Source organism: Leucoraja erinacea, chromosome 35 (genome assembly GCF_028641065.1).
Source record: "Leucoraja erinacea ecotype New England chromosome 35, Leri_hhj_1, whole genome shotgun sequence".
In the NCBI taxonomy this organism is placed as follows: domain Eukaryota; kingdom Metazoa; phylum Chordata; class Chondrichthyes; order Rajiformes; family Rajidae; genus Leucoraja; species Leucoraja erinaceus.
In genome coordinates, this window is record NC_073411.1 from 3,753,827 (window position 1) to 3,771,671 (window position 17,845).

The window sequence follows — 17,845 nt, forward strand, 5'->3', positions numbered from 1 at the left end:
TGCCTGGACTTTCCCTTTCCCTACGCCAAGCAGTACACTCTAGTCTTTAGACTTCAGAGATATAATAATAATCGGATTTATATAGCCCATTTTTAGCCCATCTTGCCGCGCCCCCAAAGATCACCCACATAACACCAGCATTATCACACACACCAAGGGGTGATTTTCTTGAGGCCAATTAACCTACAACAGTATGCCCTTGGGACGGGATTCGAACCGGCACCTTCCGGTCGCCAGCCGAACAGGGAGCCCGTTGCGCCTCTGTACAGACAGCACCTGTAGATCAGCACGAAAACGGGCCTCTGGCAGCAATTGTACCTCTGCGCCACTGCGCTGCCCAAGTCCCACCTGGCTTGCCCATCCCCACACCCAGGGCTTTCAAGAGCAAAGTGCAAAACCACAGAGTGGGGACAAGGCAAATGAATGGATAGAATAACACAGGAGGCTGCCCGCGCCTGGGCCGCTGGAGTGGTGTTGAGTTGTTAAACTTGTGCTCTGGCGTTCGGCTGTGCCTTGTGTGTCTCTACACCGGTGAAACAGGCGCTCCCCGTTATCCTGCCCTTTGATGCTTCACGTTGCCGACAATCTCCCCCCCCCCCCCCCCCCCCCCCCCGCTGTGATGTTTCCGCATCTCCTTCCCGTCCTTTAGAAGTGCTAACTCCTGAGGCTGTAACTCCAGACCACCGATAGCTACCCACAGCCCCGTGCAGTTGCAAGCTGCAATGAATCAATTAATAATCAATTAATAATAATGAGCAGAAGACACGTGCTCCCAGGATCCAGGGTGACTGTGGACTTGGCCATCAGACCACAAGGTCTAAGGTGGACACAAAATGCTGGAGTAACTCAGCAGGTGAGGCAGCATCTATGGAGAGAAGGAATTGGCGACGTTTCGGGTCGAGACCCAAAACGTCGCCAATTCCTTCCTAACGGGTCTCTAACCAAAACGTCGCCAATTCCTTCTCTCTATATATGCTGCCTCACCCTTGAGTTACTCCAGCATATTGTGTCTAGCTTTGATTTTATCCAGCGCATTCTCTGCAGTGCATTCTCACACATTTAGACCATAAGGTCTCATGCCTTTCCCCAGTAGCCTTTGAATTGCTCCAATTTCCTATCCCGTACGGGGGGAAATGGAGAAAGGTTTTTAAATATCCGGGGGGGGTGGGGGCGATTCATCGATCGCAATGAATCAGTGAATTAATTTGCCCCCGGATGTTTGAAAATGTTTCTGCATTTCAACTGCAGGGGATATGAGATTGGAGCTATTTGAAGTAAAACCTGAATTATTTCACTGTTTAAGTGATAGAGCTGACCCCTCATGGTGTCAGAGATGCTGACGGGGTTCGATGCTGACTTCATGTCCTGTGTTCCCTGGTGAATCTACCCAGCCCGAGGCCATTGCCGGAATGGGGGATCAATACTGGGTCCCCTGCCTTGCTGTGGTTCCCCTCCTCTTGTACACTGCCAGGTGTAAATGTCCTTCACTTCCCTGCCCCTGGGACCAGCACATCAGTAGAAAAGACCATGCACGCCATGGGACTATAAAATCTCCTGCCCTCGCCCCCCTCCTCCCCAGCCATTGACCCCCTTACTGGTCAAGCCAGCAGCATATGGAGTCTGAAGAAGGGTTTCGGCCCGAAACGTCGCCTATTTCCTTCGCACCCGCTGAGTTTCTCCAGCAATTTTGTGTACCTAGCATATGGAGACTGATCGGTTACTCTGGATGAAAAGCTAGTGTCTTCCTCACCATGACATGGAACAGAATTAGGCCATTCGGCCCATCAAGTCTGCTCCGCCATTCTCCCCATAACCCCTGACACCCCCACCAATCCATCAATCTCTGCTTTGAAAATACGCATTGACTTGGCCTCCTCAGCCGTCTGTGGCAAAGAGTTCCACAGATTCGCCACCCTCTGACTAAAGAAATTCCTCCCCGTCTCCACTCCAAAGGTACATCCTTTCATTCTGAGGCTGTGCCCTCTGTGGTCCTTGTCGTGATTGAACCCGCTTCTGATTTAAGCGATTGTTTGTGATTTGGAGGGAAGGGACGTGTGTGTGTGTGGGGGGTGGTGTGTGGGGGGCGGGGGCTGGGTGGGGGGGGGGGGGGGGGGGGGGGCTTGCAAGATCTCTTCCTTCCCTGCACGTTTCCAACCAATCTCCCGTGAAGTACGAGTCTCGGAATAAACGTGACTGTGAGGCTGCCCCCCCCCCCGATTATTTTAGGTGGGGGTTGCTCCCTCCTCTCTTTTCCCCCTCGCTCCTCCCCATCCCTTACTTCCCTTCCCCCCCCCCCCCCCCCCCTCTCCCAAAGCCCCCTCCTCACCTTGTGGTGTGTGCCATCACCCATTCTGTTTACTGTGTAACGTGCTCTGTGTGTTTGTTTCCATCGTCCCTTTGCATGCTGCCTCTAGCCAAGGGCGCTGAGAGCAGTGCTGTGAGGAAGCTGTCTAGTGCTGTGCCTTTGTCCGAGGCACCTCAGTCTGCACACCCTCCGCCTCCCGTACTCTGTAAGTTGTCTGGGCATGCTGCCTTCTGCATTTCATGTCGACTGCCCGTGTGTGAGTGTGCGTGCGTGTGAGCGTGAGTGTGCGTGCGTGTGAGCGTGAGTGTGCGTGGGAGTGTCTCGCAGAAAGCGGCCATTCGTAAAGAAGGAAACAAACCCCAACACGTTAACACTGCAGAACACAGAAGGTGCTGACAGACACAAGGTGTGCTCGAGTCACCCAGCGGGTCAGGTGGCGTCTCTGGAGATCGTGGGTAGGCCATGTTTCAGGTCGGGGCCTTTCGTTAGAAGTCCGAAACAACCTTTGCTACAACAAGGGGGATACGATGGATTTCAATGGGGTGTAAATATAACTCAATGACACGTGTAGGTGTAAGGCGTAAATATGCCTCTGCTGAGTGCAGTTAGGGCAAGATGGGACCCAAGCTAAAGCATAGCCTATCCCTCTTCTCCAGAGACGCTGCCTGACCTGCTGAGTTACTCCAGCACTTTTTGTCCATCTGCAATTCCTTGTTTCTACAAAGTGCTGAAGAATCTTCTCCATCATCTTTCCAGCTCAGTGTAGTTGATTATTGTCACAGCAAAGAGCTTCTTATGTTGCCTGCTATCCAGTCAGCTGTACATACCAGCCTATATTTCCCCTGGATTCTCTCTACGTCCCTTAAACAAATGAATAAGTAGCCAAAGACAGAAGGAACTGCAGTTGCTGCAAACTTGTACAAGACACAGAGTGCTGGAGTATCTCAGTGGGTCAGGCAGCATCTCCGGGGGATACAGATAGGCAATGTTTTGGGTCGGGACCCTTCTTCAGACTGACTGCAGTAGGGGGGAGAAGGATGGAAGGGTAAGGAGGGGATGGGGCAATGGCTGGTGAGTGATAGATGGATACAAATGAGGGGGGAGGGGGGGTGTCAACCTGTATCCACCTATCACTTGCCAAGCTTCGTCCTGCCCCCAACTCTTCACCACCTTTCTCCCTCCTACTGCAGTCAGTCTGAAGAAGGATCCCGACCCAATACTGTCCATTCCTTCCACAGATGCTGCCTGACCCGCTGAGTTTCTCCAGCACTTTGTGCTGTGCTCATGATTCCAGTATCTGCAGTTTCTCCAACACATAACACTGGGCACATCAGAGATTGAATCCCATCCCAACCCTAGGACATCAATACCATTATTAATTAATAATTCAATTTATTAATTAAATGCAAATTTGCTAAACATTGCACAGTTATTACTTTTTTGCATTTAATTAATAAATTGCAATCAAATTGCCCAGATTTAAAAAAAATCTCCATTCGTTTCACCTGCATGAAGTAGAAGATTAGAGCAATTCCAGTAAAACCTGAATTATTTTAACATTAAATAGTAAGCTGCTGCCCCGGTTCGATCCTGACCTCGGGTGCTGCCTGTGTAGAGTTTGCACGTTCTCCCTGTGACCACATGACTTGGCCTCCACCACAGTCCGTGGCAATGAATCCCACAGATTCACCACCCTCTGGCTAAAGAAATTCCTCCTCATGTCATAGAAACATAGAAACATAGAAATTAGGTGCAGGAGTAGGCCATTCGGCCCTTCGAGCCTGCACCGCCATTCAATATGATCATGGCTGATCATCCAACTCAGTATCCCGTACCTGCCTTCTCTCCATACCCCCTGATCCCCTTAGCCACAAGGGCCACATCTAACTCCCTCTTAAATATAGCCAATGAAGTGGCCTCAACTACCCTCTGTGGCAGAGAGTTCCAGAGATTCACCACTCTCTGCGTGAAAAAAGTTCTTCTCATCTCGGTTTTAAAGGATTTCCCCTTTATCCTTAAGCTGTGACCCCTTGTCCTGGACTTCCCTAACATCGGGAACAATCTTCCTGCATCTAGCCTGTCCAACCCCTTAAGAATTTTGTAAGTTTCTATAAGATCCCCTCTCAATCTTCTAAATTCTAGAGAGTATAAACCAAGTCTATCCAGTCTTTCTTCATAAGACAGTCCTGACATCCCAGGAATCAGTCTGGTGAACCGTCTCTGCACTCCCTCTATGGCAATAATGTCCTTCCTCAGATTTGGAGACCAAAACTGTACGCAATACTCCAGGTGTGGTCTCACCAAGACTCTGTACAATTTCCTTTCTAAAGGTCCCATCACCCCAAAAAAATAATAGTGATTGTTTATTAAAATTGCAAGTAACTCCAAAGCAGAGGCTCTACATTGCATAAAGACAGCAATAAGAATAGTTGAATTCCATTTTTAATATTTTAATATTTAATATTTCAACCACACTTGGGAAACTACAAGATTCAGATTCAGATTCAAATTTAATTGTCATTGTCAGTGTACAGTACAGAGACAACAAAATGCATTACAAGCCTCTCTGATAGACACAAAATGCTGGAGTAACTCAGTGGGTCAGGCAGCATCTCCGGAGAGAAAGAATGGGTGACGTTTTGGTTCAAGATCCTCCTTAAGTCTTCAGACTGAAGAAGGGTCTCGACTCGAAACGTCACCCATTCCTTCTCTCCAGAGATGCTGCCTGACCCACTGAGTTACTCCAGCATTATGTGTCGATCTTTGGTGTAAACCAGCATTTGCAGTTCCCTCCTACACAACAAGCCTCTCTGATAAATTGCATTTGTAACAGCACAGGAAACACCAAATACACCAGGGGTGGTGGGACAGGGTGGCTCGGGCACAGGCACAACCCTTTAGGCATTAGTTGTTTGGGTCGGATCTCGACTGATAACGTGACGGCAACTAATAAAAGCTAAAAAAAACAGTCAAGAATTTGAATCCAACTGCTTTGACCAGATCAGTTACATAGAAACATAGAGAATAGGTGTAGCAGGAGGCCATTCGGCCCTTCGAGCCAGCACCGCAATTCACTGTGATCATGGCTGATCGTCCCCAATCAATAACCCGTGTCTGCCTTCTCCCCATATCCCTTGATTCCACTAGCCCCTAGAGCTCTATCTAACTCTCTCTTAAATCTATCCAGTGACTTGGCCTCCACTGCCATCTGTGGCAGGGAATTCCACAAATTCACAACTCTCTGGGTGAAAAAGTTTATTCTCACCTCAGTCTTAAATGGCCTCCCCTTGATTCTAAGTGATCTCATTAAAACAGTCCACTAAACTTAAAACAGTCCACTAAATAGCAAAATATTTAAATAGATAATTCAACACTGCAGCCAAGGCAAAGGTCTAATATATATATATATATATATTTTTTAAGTGCAATTGATCAGTGATGGGATTATTTTTCAGCACTTGCTCTGGGATCTGGAATGAATCAGTTTGTGTGAGTGGTATTGAAGGTGTTGTTATGAATGGCCTCAGCTTACAAAGTGCATGTTGTTCAGCTTCACCACCTCTGGCTTCAACCATTGGGATTGTTTTGCAGCTGTCCTCGCACTGACGTGCAGGACTTCATGTTTGAAGTTGCATGACCTGTCATTTTGCTGCCAGGTGATAGGAGGCGGAAGGTAGTCCATGCCCACCCAAGTTGTGGCTCCCTGGTGGAGGTCCAGTGGCTTCACAGGGAAGTTAAAATGGATGCCACCAGACACACACACACACACACACACACACACATATATAGGGGGGTTGCACAGAAGGTCACTGGGTCATAGGGCTCAATGCACGGAGCTGCTAAATCCAACTGGAAGACATCCAACCCAATCCAACTGGAAGACATCCGTCACTTCCGGTATATGTTATTAATGCTAGAAACGCGTACTTTCCTACCTGTTAATTCGCCAAAATGTTGGATTTTTGCGCGGAAAAAAATTGTGGGAGTCGGGGTAAGTGTGAGAGACATGCACCCAACTGTAGAATTCCAAACGTGAAGCGAAATGAAGGTATAGAGAAGCGAGAACTGAAGGGACTACAGCAGCTAAAGTGCTTGGTAAACATTGAAAATATTGGGAATATTCGCGTTTGCTCACTGCATTTCATCAAGTAAGGCATTATTTGTGTTTTTTCTTGATTCCTTTGGTATCTAAAGATTCTCAGAAGTGATAAATCTGGCTGTAAATTTTTCTTCAGATGCGTTTTCATTTTGTATCTAAAAACCCACGAGAACCATGGGCGATTTAAAAAAATTACAGCCAGATTTATCACTTCTGAAACTTTTTAGATGCCAAAGGAATCAAGAAAAAACACAAATAATGCCTTACTTGATGAAATGCAGTGAGCAAACGGCCAATGTTCGCCAACCACTTTATCTGTTGTTGTCCCTTCAGCTCTCGCTTCTATCTACCGTCATTTCTCCTCACTTTTGGAATTGTGAAGTATGCTAAATGTCTCACACGCTTATCGTGATTTCCATAATTATTTACAGCTCAAAAATTGACAATTTCAGCGGGTTTTAACGGGAACAATGGTAAGCGCCTACCTGCAGTACATCGCGTGTAATCCATTTGGAGTAGCGTAGCAACTGTACGGGTCATGGGTCGTAACCCGACTGCCGTGAAACCTCCCTATACACACACACACACACATATACAGACACACATATGTACCAACGCACACACACACATATACACACACACACACACATACACACACACATATATACACACACACACATATACAGACACACACATGTACATACACACACACACATACACACACACACACACACATACATACACACACACACACACACACATACAAACACACACACACATATACATACAACACACATATATACACACACACAGACACCCATACACACATACGCACGCACACACACATATATACACACACACACGCACATATAAACACACACACACATGTACACACATACACGCACACATATACATATACACACACACGTATATGTGTACACACACACACATACACACACACACCCACACACACCCACACACAGCCTTCAGCTTCTTCCGCAGAAAGGCTCAGTGTATCCAGAGAACCATTGTCAGTTTGTCATGTCTCCCCAAGAGACAGCCAATCCCCCATCAAGGCTCCGTATAGGGTAACAACGCCCTATACAGCAGGTCCCAGAGGGCAGGGGGTGAGTGCTCCGATGCCCCTCATAGATGGCCAAACACTTTTCCTCAAGAGAAACCTTTTGTCTTTCTCTGAGGCCTCTCTATACCCCACGCTCTCCATGTTGTAACCGTCCTGTCTAAGGCATGAGTGGGACAGTGTGATTGCCCTGCCTTGGATGCCCTGAGATGGTGCTGATGGAGCGAGCTTGATCCATAATATTGGGCTTTCACTGGTGGCTTAGTGAGGAGTGGCCGTCATGGAGTCATACAACATGGAAACAGGCCCTTCGGCCCAACTTGCCCATGCCAACGAAGATGCTAGTCCCACCTGCATGTGTTTGGCCCATATACCTCTAAACCTTTCTTATCCATATACTTGTCCAAGTGTTTTTTAAATGTCGTTATAGCATCCACCTCAACTACCTCCTCCGGCAGCTTGTTCCATGCACCCACCACCCTCTGTGTGAAAAAGTTGCCCCTCGGGTTCCTATTAAATCTTTCCCCTCACACCTTAAACCTATGTGATTGTTGATTCCCCTATTCTGGGTAAAAGACTGTGCATTCAACTTCATGATATTGTACACCTCTGTAAGATGGCCTCCTGCGCTCCAAGGACTAAAGTCCTAGCCTGCCCGACCTCTCGCTGTAGCTCAGGCCCACGAGTGCCGGCTTCATCCTCGTGAATCTCTGCTGCCTCTCCAGCGTAATGTCTCCAGGGGGCTGGAGTGGGACAGCTCAGGCATACTCAGGTGGCGACAGTCCTGGCGAACATTGAGGAGCCACAATGGGCGGCATGGCGGTGCAGCGGTTAGTGCTGCTGCCTCGTAGCTCCAAGCATCCAGGCTCCATCCTGACCTCACATTTCCCCTTCAGATGCCCCAGGTTTCCTCCCACATGCCAGAAACGTACCTGCAGGTTAATTGACCGCCATAAGTTACCATAAGTCAGTGCAGGGCAATCGCAGGGACGATCAAAGAGGGGGGAGTTGGTGGGCAGGTATAGAAGAGGAAGGGATGGGATTGATAGAGATTGGGAACCAGCCATGTCCTGAGTTGACCGACCTCTTACACCCATCTGAGAACAATCATGATTCCTTCCCTCCGCAGCTCAGACACATAAACACACGCTGATATATCCCATTGTTGACAGTCCTCCATATTGCCACAATGGAGGGTGAGACTTGGCTGGCAGAGGCTCGAACCACTGCTCCCACCAAACCATGCACAGTACAAACAGCCAGACATGGGAGGTGATGGCGGGGGGGGGGGGGGGGAGTCATTAAAACGATCTCTTGTCTGGGGAGGAGTCAGAACACTTTATTAATGGGCCCCCATTCGAAGAGTGGGTCTTTGCAGTAGCTCAGTCAGTGAGTGAACAAAGAGCTTGGCGAAATGGCACCAAAATGTGGGTTCATGCAGCTTCAACATCACCCATCCACAACATTGGTTAGATGGAACTCATCGTGTTTGTCAGTCACCTCCAAAGTTTCCTATATTTCTGATCGGCAGTCACGGGGGGGGGTGGGGAGTGACAGAGTCGGCCATCTTTGTCGGCCTGTTTGGGAGGGAAGTGTGGCTCTCAGTCAGAGTTATAGGAAACTACATGGAACCTCGGAGAGCTGGTCATCTGTGTCACCGTAAATGCCTTGTCGATTCATGTTCAATTGTGACAATGTTCAAATGTCTGTTTAAATGAAGACTGCTGTTTTGTTCAGCTGGATAGAGTGGATAGTTGGCTGAAACAGCATTGTATCAGTCATTGGTGAGCCGCGGGGCAAACATAACAGTGGGGGGATTGTCAACTATACGTACCACTCAGCGCTGTCAATGTCGAGGAGGCTGATGGGATTCATTGAGATGCTGTCCTCAGCTCTGGGATCGACGGGAACTGAAATCTCGGCCTTCCTTGTCCTCTTGAGGCTGAACTGTGTCCAAGTCCACCTTGCCCTGGTGAAGTTGTGCAGCAACCCACTTACATCTATCGATGGTCAGTTACGAAGGACACTTGTGCAAATCAATTTCTGTGTCCTGAAATATCAATCCCTGTACCTAACACAGTATCTCACTCCTATGAAGGTTTTCACCATGGTGTTAGAAATTAAGGGACTATTCAGAACTTCCCTGTGTTTAAAACCAAGATGTTTGATAGCAATTGAGTTTGGCAGGGGTGTGCGCTCAAATGTATAGTCTATTCAGAAATCCCCAATGTTTAAATCCATGATGATATTAATTAAGTTTGATATTAATATTGATTGAGTTTGGTGGGTGTGTATGCTGAAGTTAAGAATCTATTCAGAACCTGCCCATGTTGAAATCCAAGATGGTTGATATTAAATGAGTTTGGTGGGGGACTCAAAGTACTTAAAATGAACTTTTGGAAATTAGATTTTTTTTACCTCACAATAAATGGATGAGTTTCTTAGAAGATGTCTCCAACAATTAGGCCTGAGGCTAAAGCCCCCTGTTCTTCACTGTGACCCCAATCATGTCACCACACCAACTTGAGTTCTGTTGTTGGTTTTCTGATGAAGGGAAGGTGCTAGCATTTTGTATAGTGGCATCACAATGGAACAGTTCCCTTCCCTTGAAGACAGACACAAAATGCTGGAGTAACTCAGCGGGACAGGCAGCATCTCTGGAGAGGAGGAATGGGAAACGTCACCCATTCCTTGCCTCCAGAGATGCTGCCCGTCCCACTGAGTTACTCCAGCACTCTGTGTCTATCTTTGATTTAAACCAGCATCTGCAGTTCTTTCCCTCACCGCGTCCAGCTCATTAATTTAGAAAAATCTCAACAGCCTAAAAACACAGGCCAAAAACCAACGCAGATGTTGAACGTTGTGAGGTGGAGTTTAATGTTGAAGGGAAGTTATGACAAATGGCTCTGTTTGTGTTACCAAGGGTAGAACAGGATCCTAGACAGGACAGTTCAGTGCATCAAACATCTGGCCACAGAAACCTTAAAAATCATATTCAGTTAAAGGGCCACAAAGGGTCAGAGAAGGCAAAGAAGGAGGAGGTCAAGCAAGACATTTCCCTTTTTTTTTAATGCAGAGGGAACATTCTAAGAATAGGTGGCACAGTGGCACAGCGGTAGAGTTGCTGCCTCACAGCACCAGAGACCCGGGTTCGATCCTGACCAAAGGTGCTGTCTGTACGTTCTCCCTGTGACTGTGTGGGTTTTCCCCGGGTGCTCCGGTTTCTTCCCACATCCCAAAGACGTACAGGTTTGTAGGCTCATTGGCTTTGGTAAAATTGTAAATTTTCCCTAGTGTGTAGTGTAGTGTGTGGGAATCGCTGGCCAGCCTGGACTCGGGCCAAAGGGCCTGTTTCCACGCTGTATCGTTAAAAATAAAAGAATGTCGCAAGGTGCACAAGTGTTCGCAGTGAGACACAGAACAGTTTGATATCCATCGTAGGTCTTCAGACCCCAGGTTTGATCACAGCTCAGATACCATGCAGCATCTGTGTCTGGTTTGACCCGAAACATCACCTGTCCATGTTCTCCAGGGACGCTACCTGACCCGCTGGGGGTTACTCCAGCACTTTGTGCCTTTTTTGTAAAGACATAGGAGCATAATCAGGCCATTCGGCCCGTCGAGTCTGCTCCGCCATTCGATCGTGGCTGGTGGAAGGTTTGAGACTTTCTTTCTCTCCCTTCAACACACTTGAACTACATTCAACATCTGAGACATCTAATGACAGTTTCAACAAAAATCTCGTCTGCTTGCGGGGTGACACACCTTTCACAAGTTAAATACTAGATGGACGATGCCGATCCTTTTACAGGTAATCAGATGCAAAATGATTCTTATTACCAAGCTGTTCTGTAGTCTGCTCAACTTCTCTCCATCCTGTGGTATTTTACTGCTGATGTTCTTCCATCAAGGTTATTCCTTGCTGTTTTGCAATGAGTACATTTCCAGATATGATGTGGTTCCTGCATTTTGAACGTTAGTCCCTCCCCATCAAAAGCTTTTTGGTTGGAATTAATCTCACTGGGCCATTGTTTGTCCCTGTATTTTCCTCTCAGCAGAGAGCTGCGAGCAGTTGGTAGTCTTTGGTAGTACATGGAGATTAATACCATGCCTCGGTTATCTCAGGGTTTCCCGGGGACATACCATTAACCAGAGGCTTCCGTAGACCACCGATCGATGGTTGTCAATGGGAACACGAGCACACCCCTCCTTGATTGGGTGGCACGGTGGCACAGCGGTAGAGTTGCTGCCTAGCAGCGCTTCCAGCACTGGAGACCCGGGTTCCATCCCGACTACGGGTGCTGTCTGTACAAAATTTGTACGTTCTCCCCGTGACCGCGTGTGTTTCCTCTGAGATCTTCGGTTTCCTGCCACACTTCAAAGACGGTACAGGTTTGTAGGTTAATTGGCTTGGTATAAGTGTAAATTGTCCCTAGTATGTGCAGCATAGTGTTAGTGTGCGGGGATCACTGGTCGGTGCGGACTCGATGGGCTGAAGGGCCTGTATCTCTAAAAAAAAGAGTTCTTCAGAGACTTCTTAACAGGCAAAACAAAAGTTTTTCACCGTACCTCGGTACACGTGACAATAAACTAAACTGAACCCACACTCACCCAGCAACCTCTTACAAGGTGACGATAAGCAGTTATTTAGAAAAGTGAAGGATGACAAAAATTCCCCCAAAACCTTTGCATCATTTTTTCATGATAAACGTAGCCCACTGGCTGGAATATCTTTCTTCCACAGGGGAAGGCAGGTCACCTGTGGCTAATTTAGCAAGAGGGGTGGTGGTCATGGAAGTAACAGAGACAGAGGCAAAGGCAATAAACCAAATCTCAGGGGAATCCTAAAGTCAGGTGCTGGAATGGCCATGTGCAGGCTCTATCTATTGTGCTAGGCCGTGCAGTCTGCCACACGTCCTGAATTGATTTTTCATTCAAAGATCACTGCCAAATGCAACCTGTCTCTCCCTCCACAAACCAGAAGTGAATCTGATTTTTGTTTAGTGGGTGAACTGACTATCGTTGTCAATAACGTGTCGACGTGACCTATTCGACAAACTTAAAGCAGACTTTGCTGTAAATTCACTTTGTACCATCAAACTGTGTGGAGCAGTTGCCCACCTGAGTTCTTGATTCAGTAACATTTTTTATTTTAGCCTCGGGCTGGAATCAACAGTGAAGTGTGGTCTTGTGCGTGAATCCACAGTTTTGAGCGCCATTCGACGGGGGGGAGGGGGAGGGGGGGGGGGGGGGGGGGGTACTTGTGAAATGTTAACTTCTGTTTTTTAACCAAAACAAACCTACCTGACGTTTTCCATGCAAGTTGTGGAGCTGTTCTACAGTGTGTGAACTATCCTTTCTCTCTCTCTCTTCAGCCACTCACTCTCTGTCAGTGTCTTACTTTTTTTCCTTGTTCAACTTTCGGGAAAACAAAACATTGAAATACATTGGTAAATATCACACGTAATATAGCCACTACTTTTTTTTAAAAACATTACCATCATATTAATAACAAACGGCACAGACCATCGATGTCAGACATGTAAATTGTACAGATATACGTGCTACGTCCATTTGTGCTTGCATCCAAGTCTCCAGCTGCATCCCATGCCATTTCACCGTAAGAATGTAAGAAATATGTTTCCGTTACTTCAATGTTCCACAGGCATTGTTACTTGTTCAGCTTTTCATGCAGCCTCTGTTCATCTCCTGTTATTAGCTGCAAAGTTCTCAGATGTTCTTAGCAGTGTGCGGAGAGAGTCAGGCAACCTCCCCGACTATGAAGGTCCCCCAAGCACAGCCACACAGCCACAGACGCCTCCTCTCACCCCCTCGTCCGTGCCCAGTAAGTAAGCGTGTTACTAAAGACCTCCGAGCATGCCGCATACTGACAAGCATGCAAGTCCCCCCCGAATGGCCTCTCCCAGTCGCAACTCTGCGCCGTTAATGCCAGCGAGAGAGGGCCTGCCCCGTAACTGCAGCAGAGTCAGGAGCTAATACATTAGAGGGGAACCTCACCAGCAACTGTCAGGGCGGGCAGAGGTCAACTCACCAGCACCTAGTTTACCTGCAGATGCCTAGTGGGCAGCTTGAACAGAGCAGTTCCTTCCCACACGGTCTGAACCAAGCTTAGGAGGGAGAGATAGATCAGTGGCGGAGTAGACTTGATGGGCCGAATGGCCTAATTCTACTCCTATTCCTCATGACCTTATTCACCATGTCTCTGAGCAAAGCAGGCTCTCTGTGCTCAAAGACAAACTGCACGGAAGAACTCAGCAGGTCAGGCAGCATCTGTGGGAAGGTAGACAAAAGTGCTGGAGAAACTCAGCCGGTGCAGCAGCATCTATGGAGCGAAGGAAATAGGCAACGTTTCGGGCCAAAACGTTGCCTATTTCCTTCGCTCCATAGATGCTGCTGCACCCGCTGAGTTTCTCCAGCACTTTTGTCTACCTTCGATTTTCCAGCATCTGCAGTTCCTTCTTAAGCATCTGTGGGAAGGGATGTGTCCCCTTCTTCCCTGTTGGTCTGGTTTGTGCAGCCTGAGGAACTAACACTGTCATCATCAGACACATCGCCAGATTGTTGGTTATCGGAGAAGTTTAGTTTAGTGTAGGAAAGAACTGCAGATACTGGTTTAGACACAAAATGCAGGACAGGCAGCATCGCTGGAGAGAAGGAACGGGTGACGATTCGGGTCGAGACCCTTCTTCAGGCTGAGAGTCAGGAGAGAGGGAGATTAGAGATATGGAAGGGTAAGGTGTGAAAAGGACAGATCAAAGCAGACGATAAGGTGTAGAATGGTTCATTGTTAGTTTAGGGGATGGTGACAACGATGCGTACAATCAGTAAAATTAATCAGGACAGTGAAACCAGTTGGAGAACTAGGGTGGGGGAGGGACGGAGAGGGAGGGGATGCACGGGTTACTTGAAGTTAGAGACATCGATATTCATACTGCCCAAGCAAAATGAAGCTGCCCAAGCAAAATATGAGTTCACTTTATTATAAAGCTGAAACTCGCATTAAAGTGGCTGCTGACCTCACTACCTGATACAGACAGGTCAGAACCTCCTCGGCTTCTCGACTTTTAACCAAAAGCTTTAAAAATAGTTGAAATGATGAATCTATCTATCTTTGCGAGGGGATCATATAGAAACATAAAAATATCCACTGACTTGGTCTCCACAGCCTTCTGTGGCAAAGAATTCCACAGATTCACCACCCTCCAACAAAATAAATTCCTCCTCATCTCCTTTCTTTTACGCCCTTTTATTCTGAGGCTGTGCCCTCTGGTCCTAAACTCTCCCGCTAGTGGAAACATCCTCTCCACATTCACTCTATCCAAGCCTTTCACTTTCACGAGCACAGGCCCAGTGCCATCGAACACTCGTCATATGTTAACCCAATCATTCCTTGGATAATTCTTGTAAACCTCCCCTGGACCCTCTCCAACGGCAGCTCCCCCATCCTCAGATATGTTGGTGCCCCATCCCCAAAAATGGTGGTGTCCCCTTTATTCCCCACCTTCCCAACCCACATGTGACTTCAACTCCTTGCCTGCATTTCTGATCCTCGGCTAACGTTTTGGACAGCCCTCCAAAGGTTTCTTGAACCAGAGTTAAATTTCAGCATTTACATTTAAAAAACATAATCTCGGCTGCAAAGTCAGGCTTTTTTATTTACAATAGAGAATTCTCCATCGGTCAATTAATCTTTGACCTCCATCTTGTAATAGTCAGACACAAAATGGCAGATACGAAACTTAGGACATAATGTGACCCGGATTAAGACAACCATTAATTTTGGAGGATTGTGTGCAGTTCTGGAAAGGGTGCATAGGTTTACCAGGATGCTGCTTGGATTAGAGGATGTTAGCTGCAAAGGAGAGATTGGATGAACTTGGGAACATTTTCTCTGGAGCATCAGAGGTTCAGCGGAGGGAGGCCTGATAGATGTTTATAGATTTATGAGAGGCACAGATAGGGGAGACAGTCAGAACCTTTCTCCCCAGGTGGAAATGTCAAAGTTTAGAAGCCATAGCTGTAAGGTGAAAGGACAATGGGGACCAATTCTCTGGATGCTTTCAAGAGAGAGTTAGATAGAGCTCTTAAAGATAGCAGAGTCTGGGGATATGGTGACAAGGCAGGAAACAGGGTACTGATTGTGGATGATCACAATTGAGTGGCGGTGCTGGCTCGAAGGGCCGAATGGCCTACTCCTGCACCGATTGTCTATTGATGGGTGGTGGTGAAGCAGCTATGATAGAGGTGGTGAAAACGTTTTTAGATAGGCACAAGTGCTGGTGGAGGAGATAATGTAACTTGGCGTCATGTTCGGCATGGACATTGTGGGCTGAAGGGCCTGTTCCTGTGCTGTACTGTTCTATGTGATGCAGTAAAACTGCTGTGATGACAGAGTAAAAGGCTTATGATTAAATCCACTACCACCATCCCCACTGTATCCGCCTTATTAATGATCTCCAGTGCCATCGTATGGTTTTAATTGGGAACATTTACAGCATATGTCTGCGATATGAGAGAAAGGTACATGGATAGGACAGGTTTAGAGGGATATGGACCAAGCGCAGGCAGGTGGGACTGGTGTAGCTGGGACATGTTGGCCGGTGTGGGAAAGTTGGGCCGAAGGGCCTGTTTCCACGCTGTATCACTCTAGGACTACAGTCCCAGTCTGGGATGTATTTAGACAGTGCCCGCTCAGTAATGTCACTTCTGTTCGTTTGCAAACATCAGCTGCCTTGTGTGTACCTCTGTGTGTGCGGTGTTTTACAGTCTGTGTTACACATCTGTCCACCTTTCATCCTCAGCGGCAAAGTTTACAGATGTTTTAAAGAGTGTCCGCAGAGGGTCGGCTCCCAACCCTGAACCCGAGGGCAACCGGCCTGTGCAAACACTGCCTCTCAACCCCTTCACCTCCATCCCCTGTAAGTGGACAACCGGCTCTCCCCGGCCTGAAACCCTTCCTTCCTTCCTTCCTTCCTTCCTACCTTCCTTCCTTCCTTCCTTCCTTCCGCAGGAGGCTGAGACATCGCTGCGTTGCTGGTGACGTGTGAAAGGCATGTGGTTGTCACAGGCTCAGTGTGCGGGCAAACAAATGTGCTGGACATCAACTTCGAACCTTGTTGTCTGCGGCCCAGCATTGCTTGCATCTCTCGTGGTGCTTCTAACAGGCTGGTCGGTGTGATTTAGTTGTAGTTTAAAACAGGCCTTTTGGCCCACCTAGTCCGCGCCAACCTGCCATCCCCAAACACTATCGCCATCCCACAACACACTCGGGACAATTTAAAAATTTTACCGAAGCCAATTGACCTACAAACCTGCATGCCTTTTGGATGTGGGAGGAAACCGGAGCACCTGGTGGAAAACCACTAACTCTGTACAGAAAGCACCCGTAGTCAGGATCGATCCCGGGTCTCTGGCACTGTAAGGCTGTAGCTCTACCACTACTGCCCTGTCTGTGCTGTTCCACAAAGACTACAAGCAAACCCTTCTCGGCATTCAGCTCAAGCTCAACTGCTAGAGATAAATGATACGGTGAATACTGAGAGAGGGTCCAGTCACTTGACCAAAGTCGTAGGAGCAGAATTAGGCCATTCGGCCCATCGCGTCTACTCCACCATTCAATCGATCTGCCTTTCCCTCTCCACCCCATTCTCCTACCTTCTCTCCATAACCTCTGACACCCTCACGGATCAAGAGCCTCTGCTTTAAAAATACCCCTTAAAAATACGTAATGTCCACAGCCGTCTGTTGCAGTGAACTCCACAGATTTACCACCCTCTGGCTAAAGAAACTCCTCCTCATCTCCATTCTCACGGTACAACCTTTTATTCTGCAGCTGTGCCCTCTGGTCCTACACTCTCCCACTAGTGGATGCATCCTCTCCACATCCACTTTATCCTGGCCTTTCACTATTCTGTACATTTCAATGAGATCCCCCCTCAACCTTTTAAACTCCAGCGAGTACAGGCCCAGCGCCGACAAATGCTCAACGTACGACATTAACTGCAGGCTTTATATTGTGGCAAATGTCCAATGGATTTACATTCGGATAGCGATGAGTGCTATTACTTTGGCACGAGCTAAATATGCATCTTCAACCTGATGCAGGATGAATGACCTAATCCGGCTTTGAACAGCAAAAGCTCAAATCATCTTTTTTTAGGCGTGATTTTTTTTTTTAGGGCAAGCTTCTGTTGTTCCTCTGTCCACCGCAGAACCAATGATCAGCGCAAGCATCAGCATTTGTCTTGTGTTTTCATTCTGAAAGCCTCTTGCCACATTGAGAGTCACACAGCTCTCCCTTGACCCTTGCCAACATGGCTGATGTATCTCATTCACACTC

At 47.6% G+C, this 17,845-nt stretch overlaps 1 protein-coding gene across 50 annotated transcripts in view; it reads left to right on the forward strand.

Annotated features, from left to right (window-relative positions):
• The window catches only part of LOC129713199 (calcium/calmodulin-dependent protein kinase type II subunit beta), a 264,536-nt gene that overhangs the window by 218,072 nt on the left and 28,619 nt on the right, over window positions 1–17,845 (forward strand). For 11 of the 50 annotated variants that reach the window (XM_055662057.1, XM_055662062.1, XM_055662061.1 and 8 more), the window contains 3 exons: window positions 2,415–2,510; window positions 13,205–13,330; window positions 16,308–16,424. The exons of 24 other annotated variants lie outside the window; for them this stretch is intronic. In XM_055662057.1, coding sequence (XP_055518032.1) covers window positions 2,415–2,510; window positions 13,205–13,330; window positions 16,308–16,424 — 339 coding nt within the window. The remainder of the gene's footprint in view (window positions 1–2,414; window positions 2,511–13,204; window positions 13,331–16,307; window positions 16,425–17,845) is intronic. 15 more of the 50 variants (XM_055662072.1, XM_055662075.1, XM_055662079.1 and 12 more) reach the window with 3 other exon arrangements.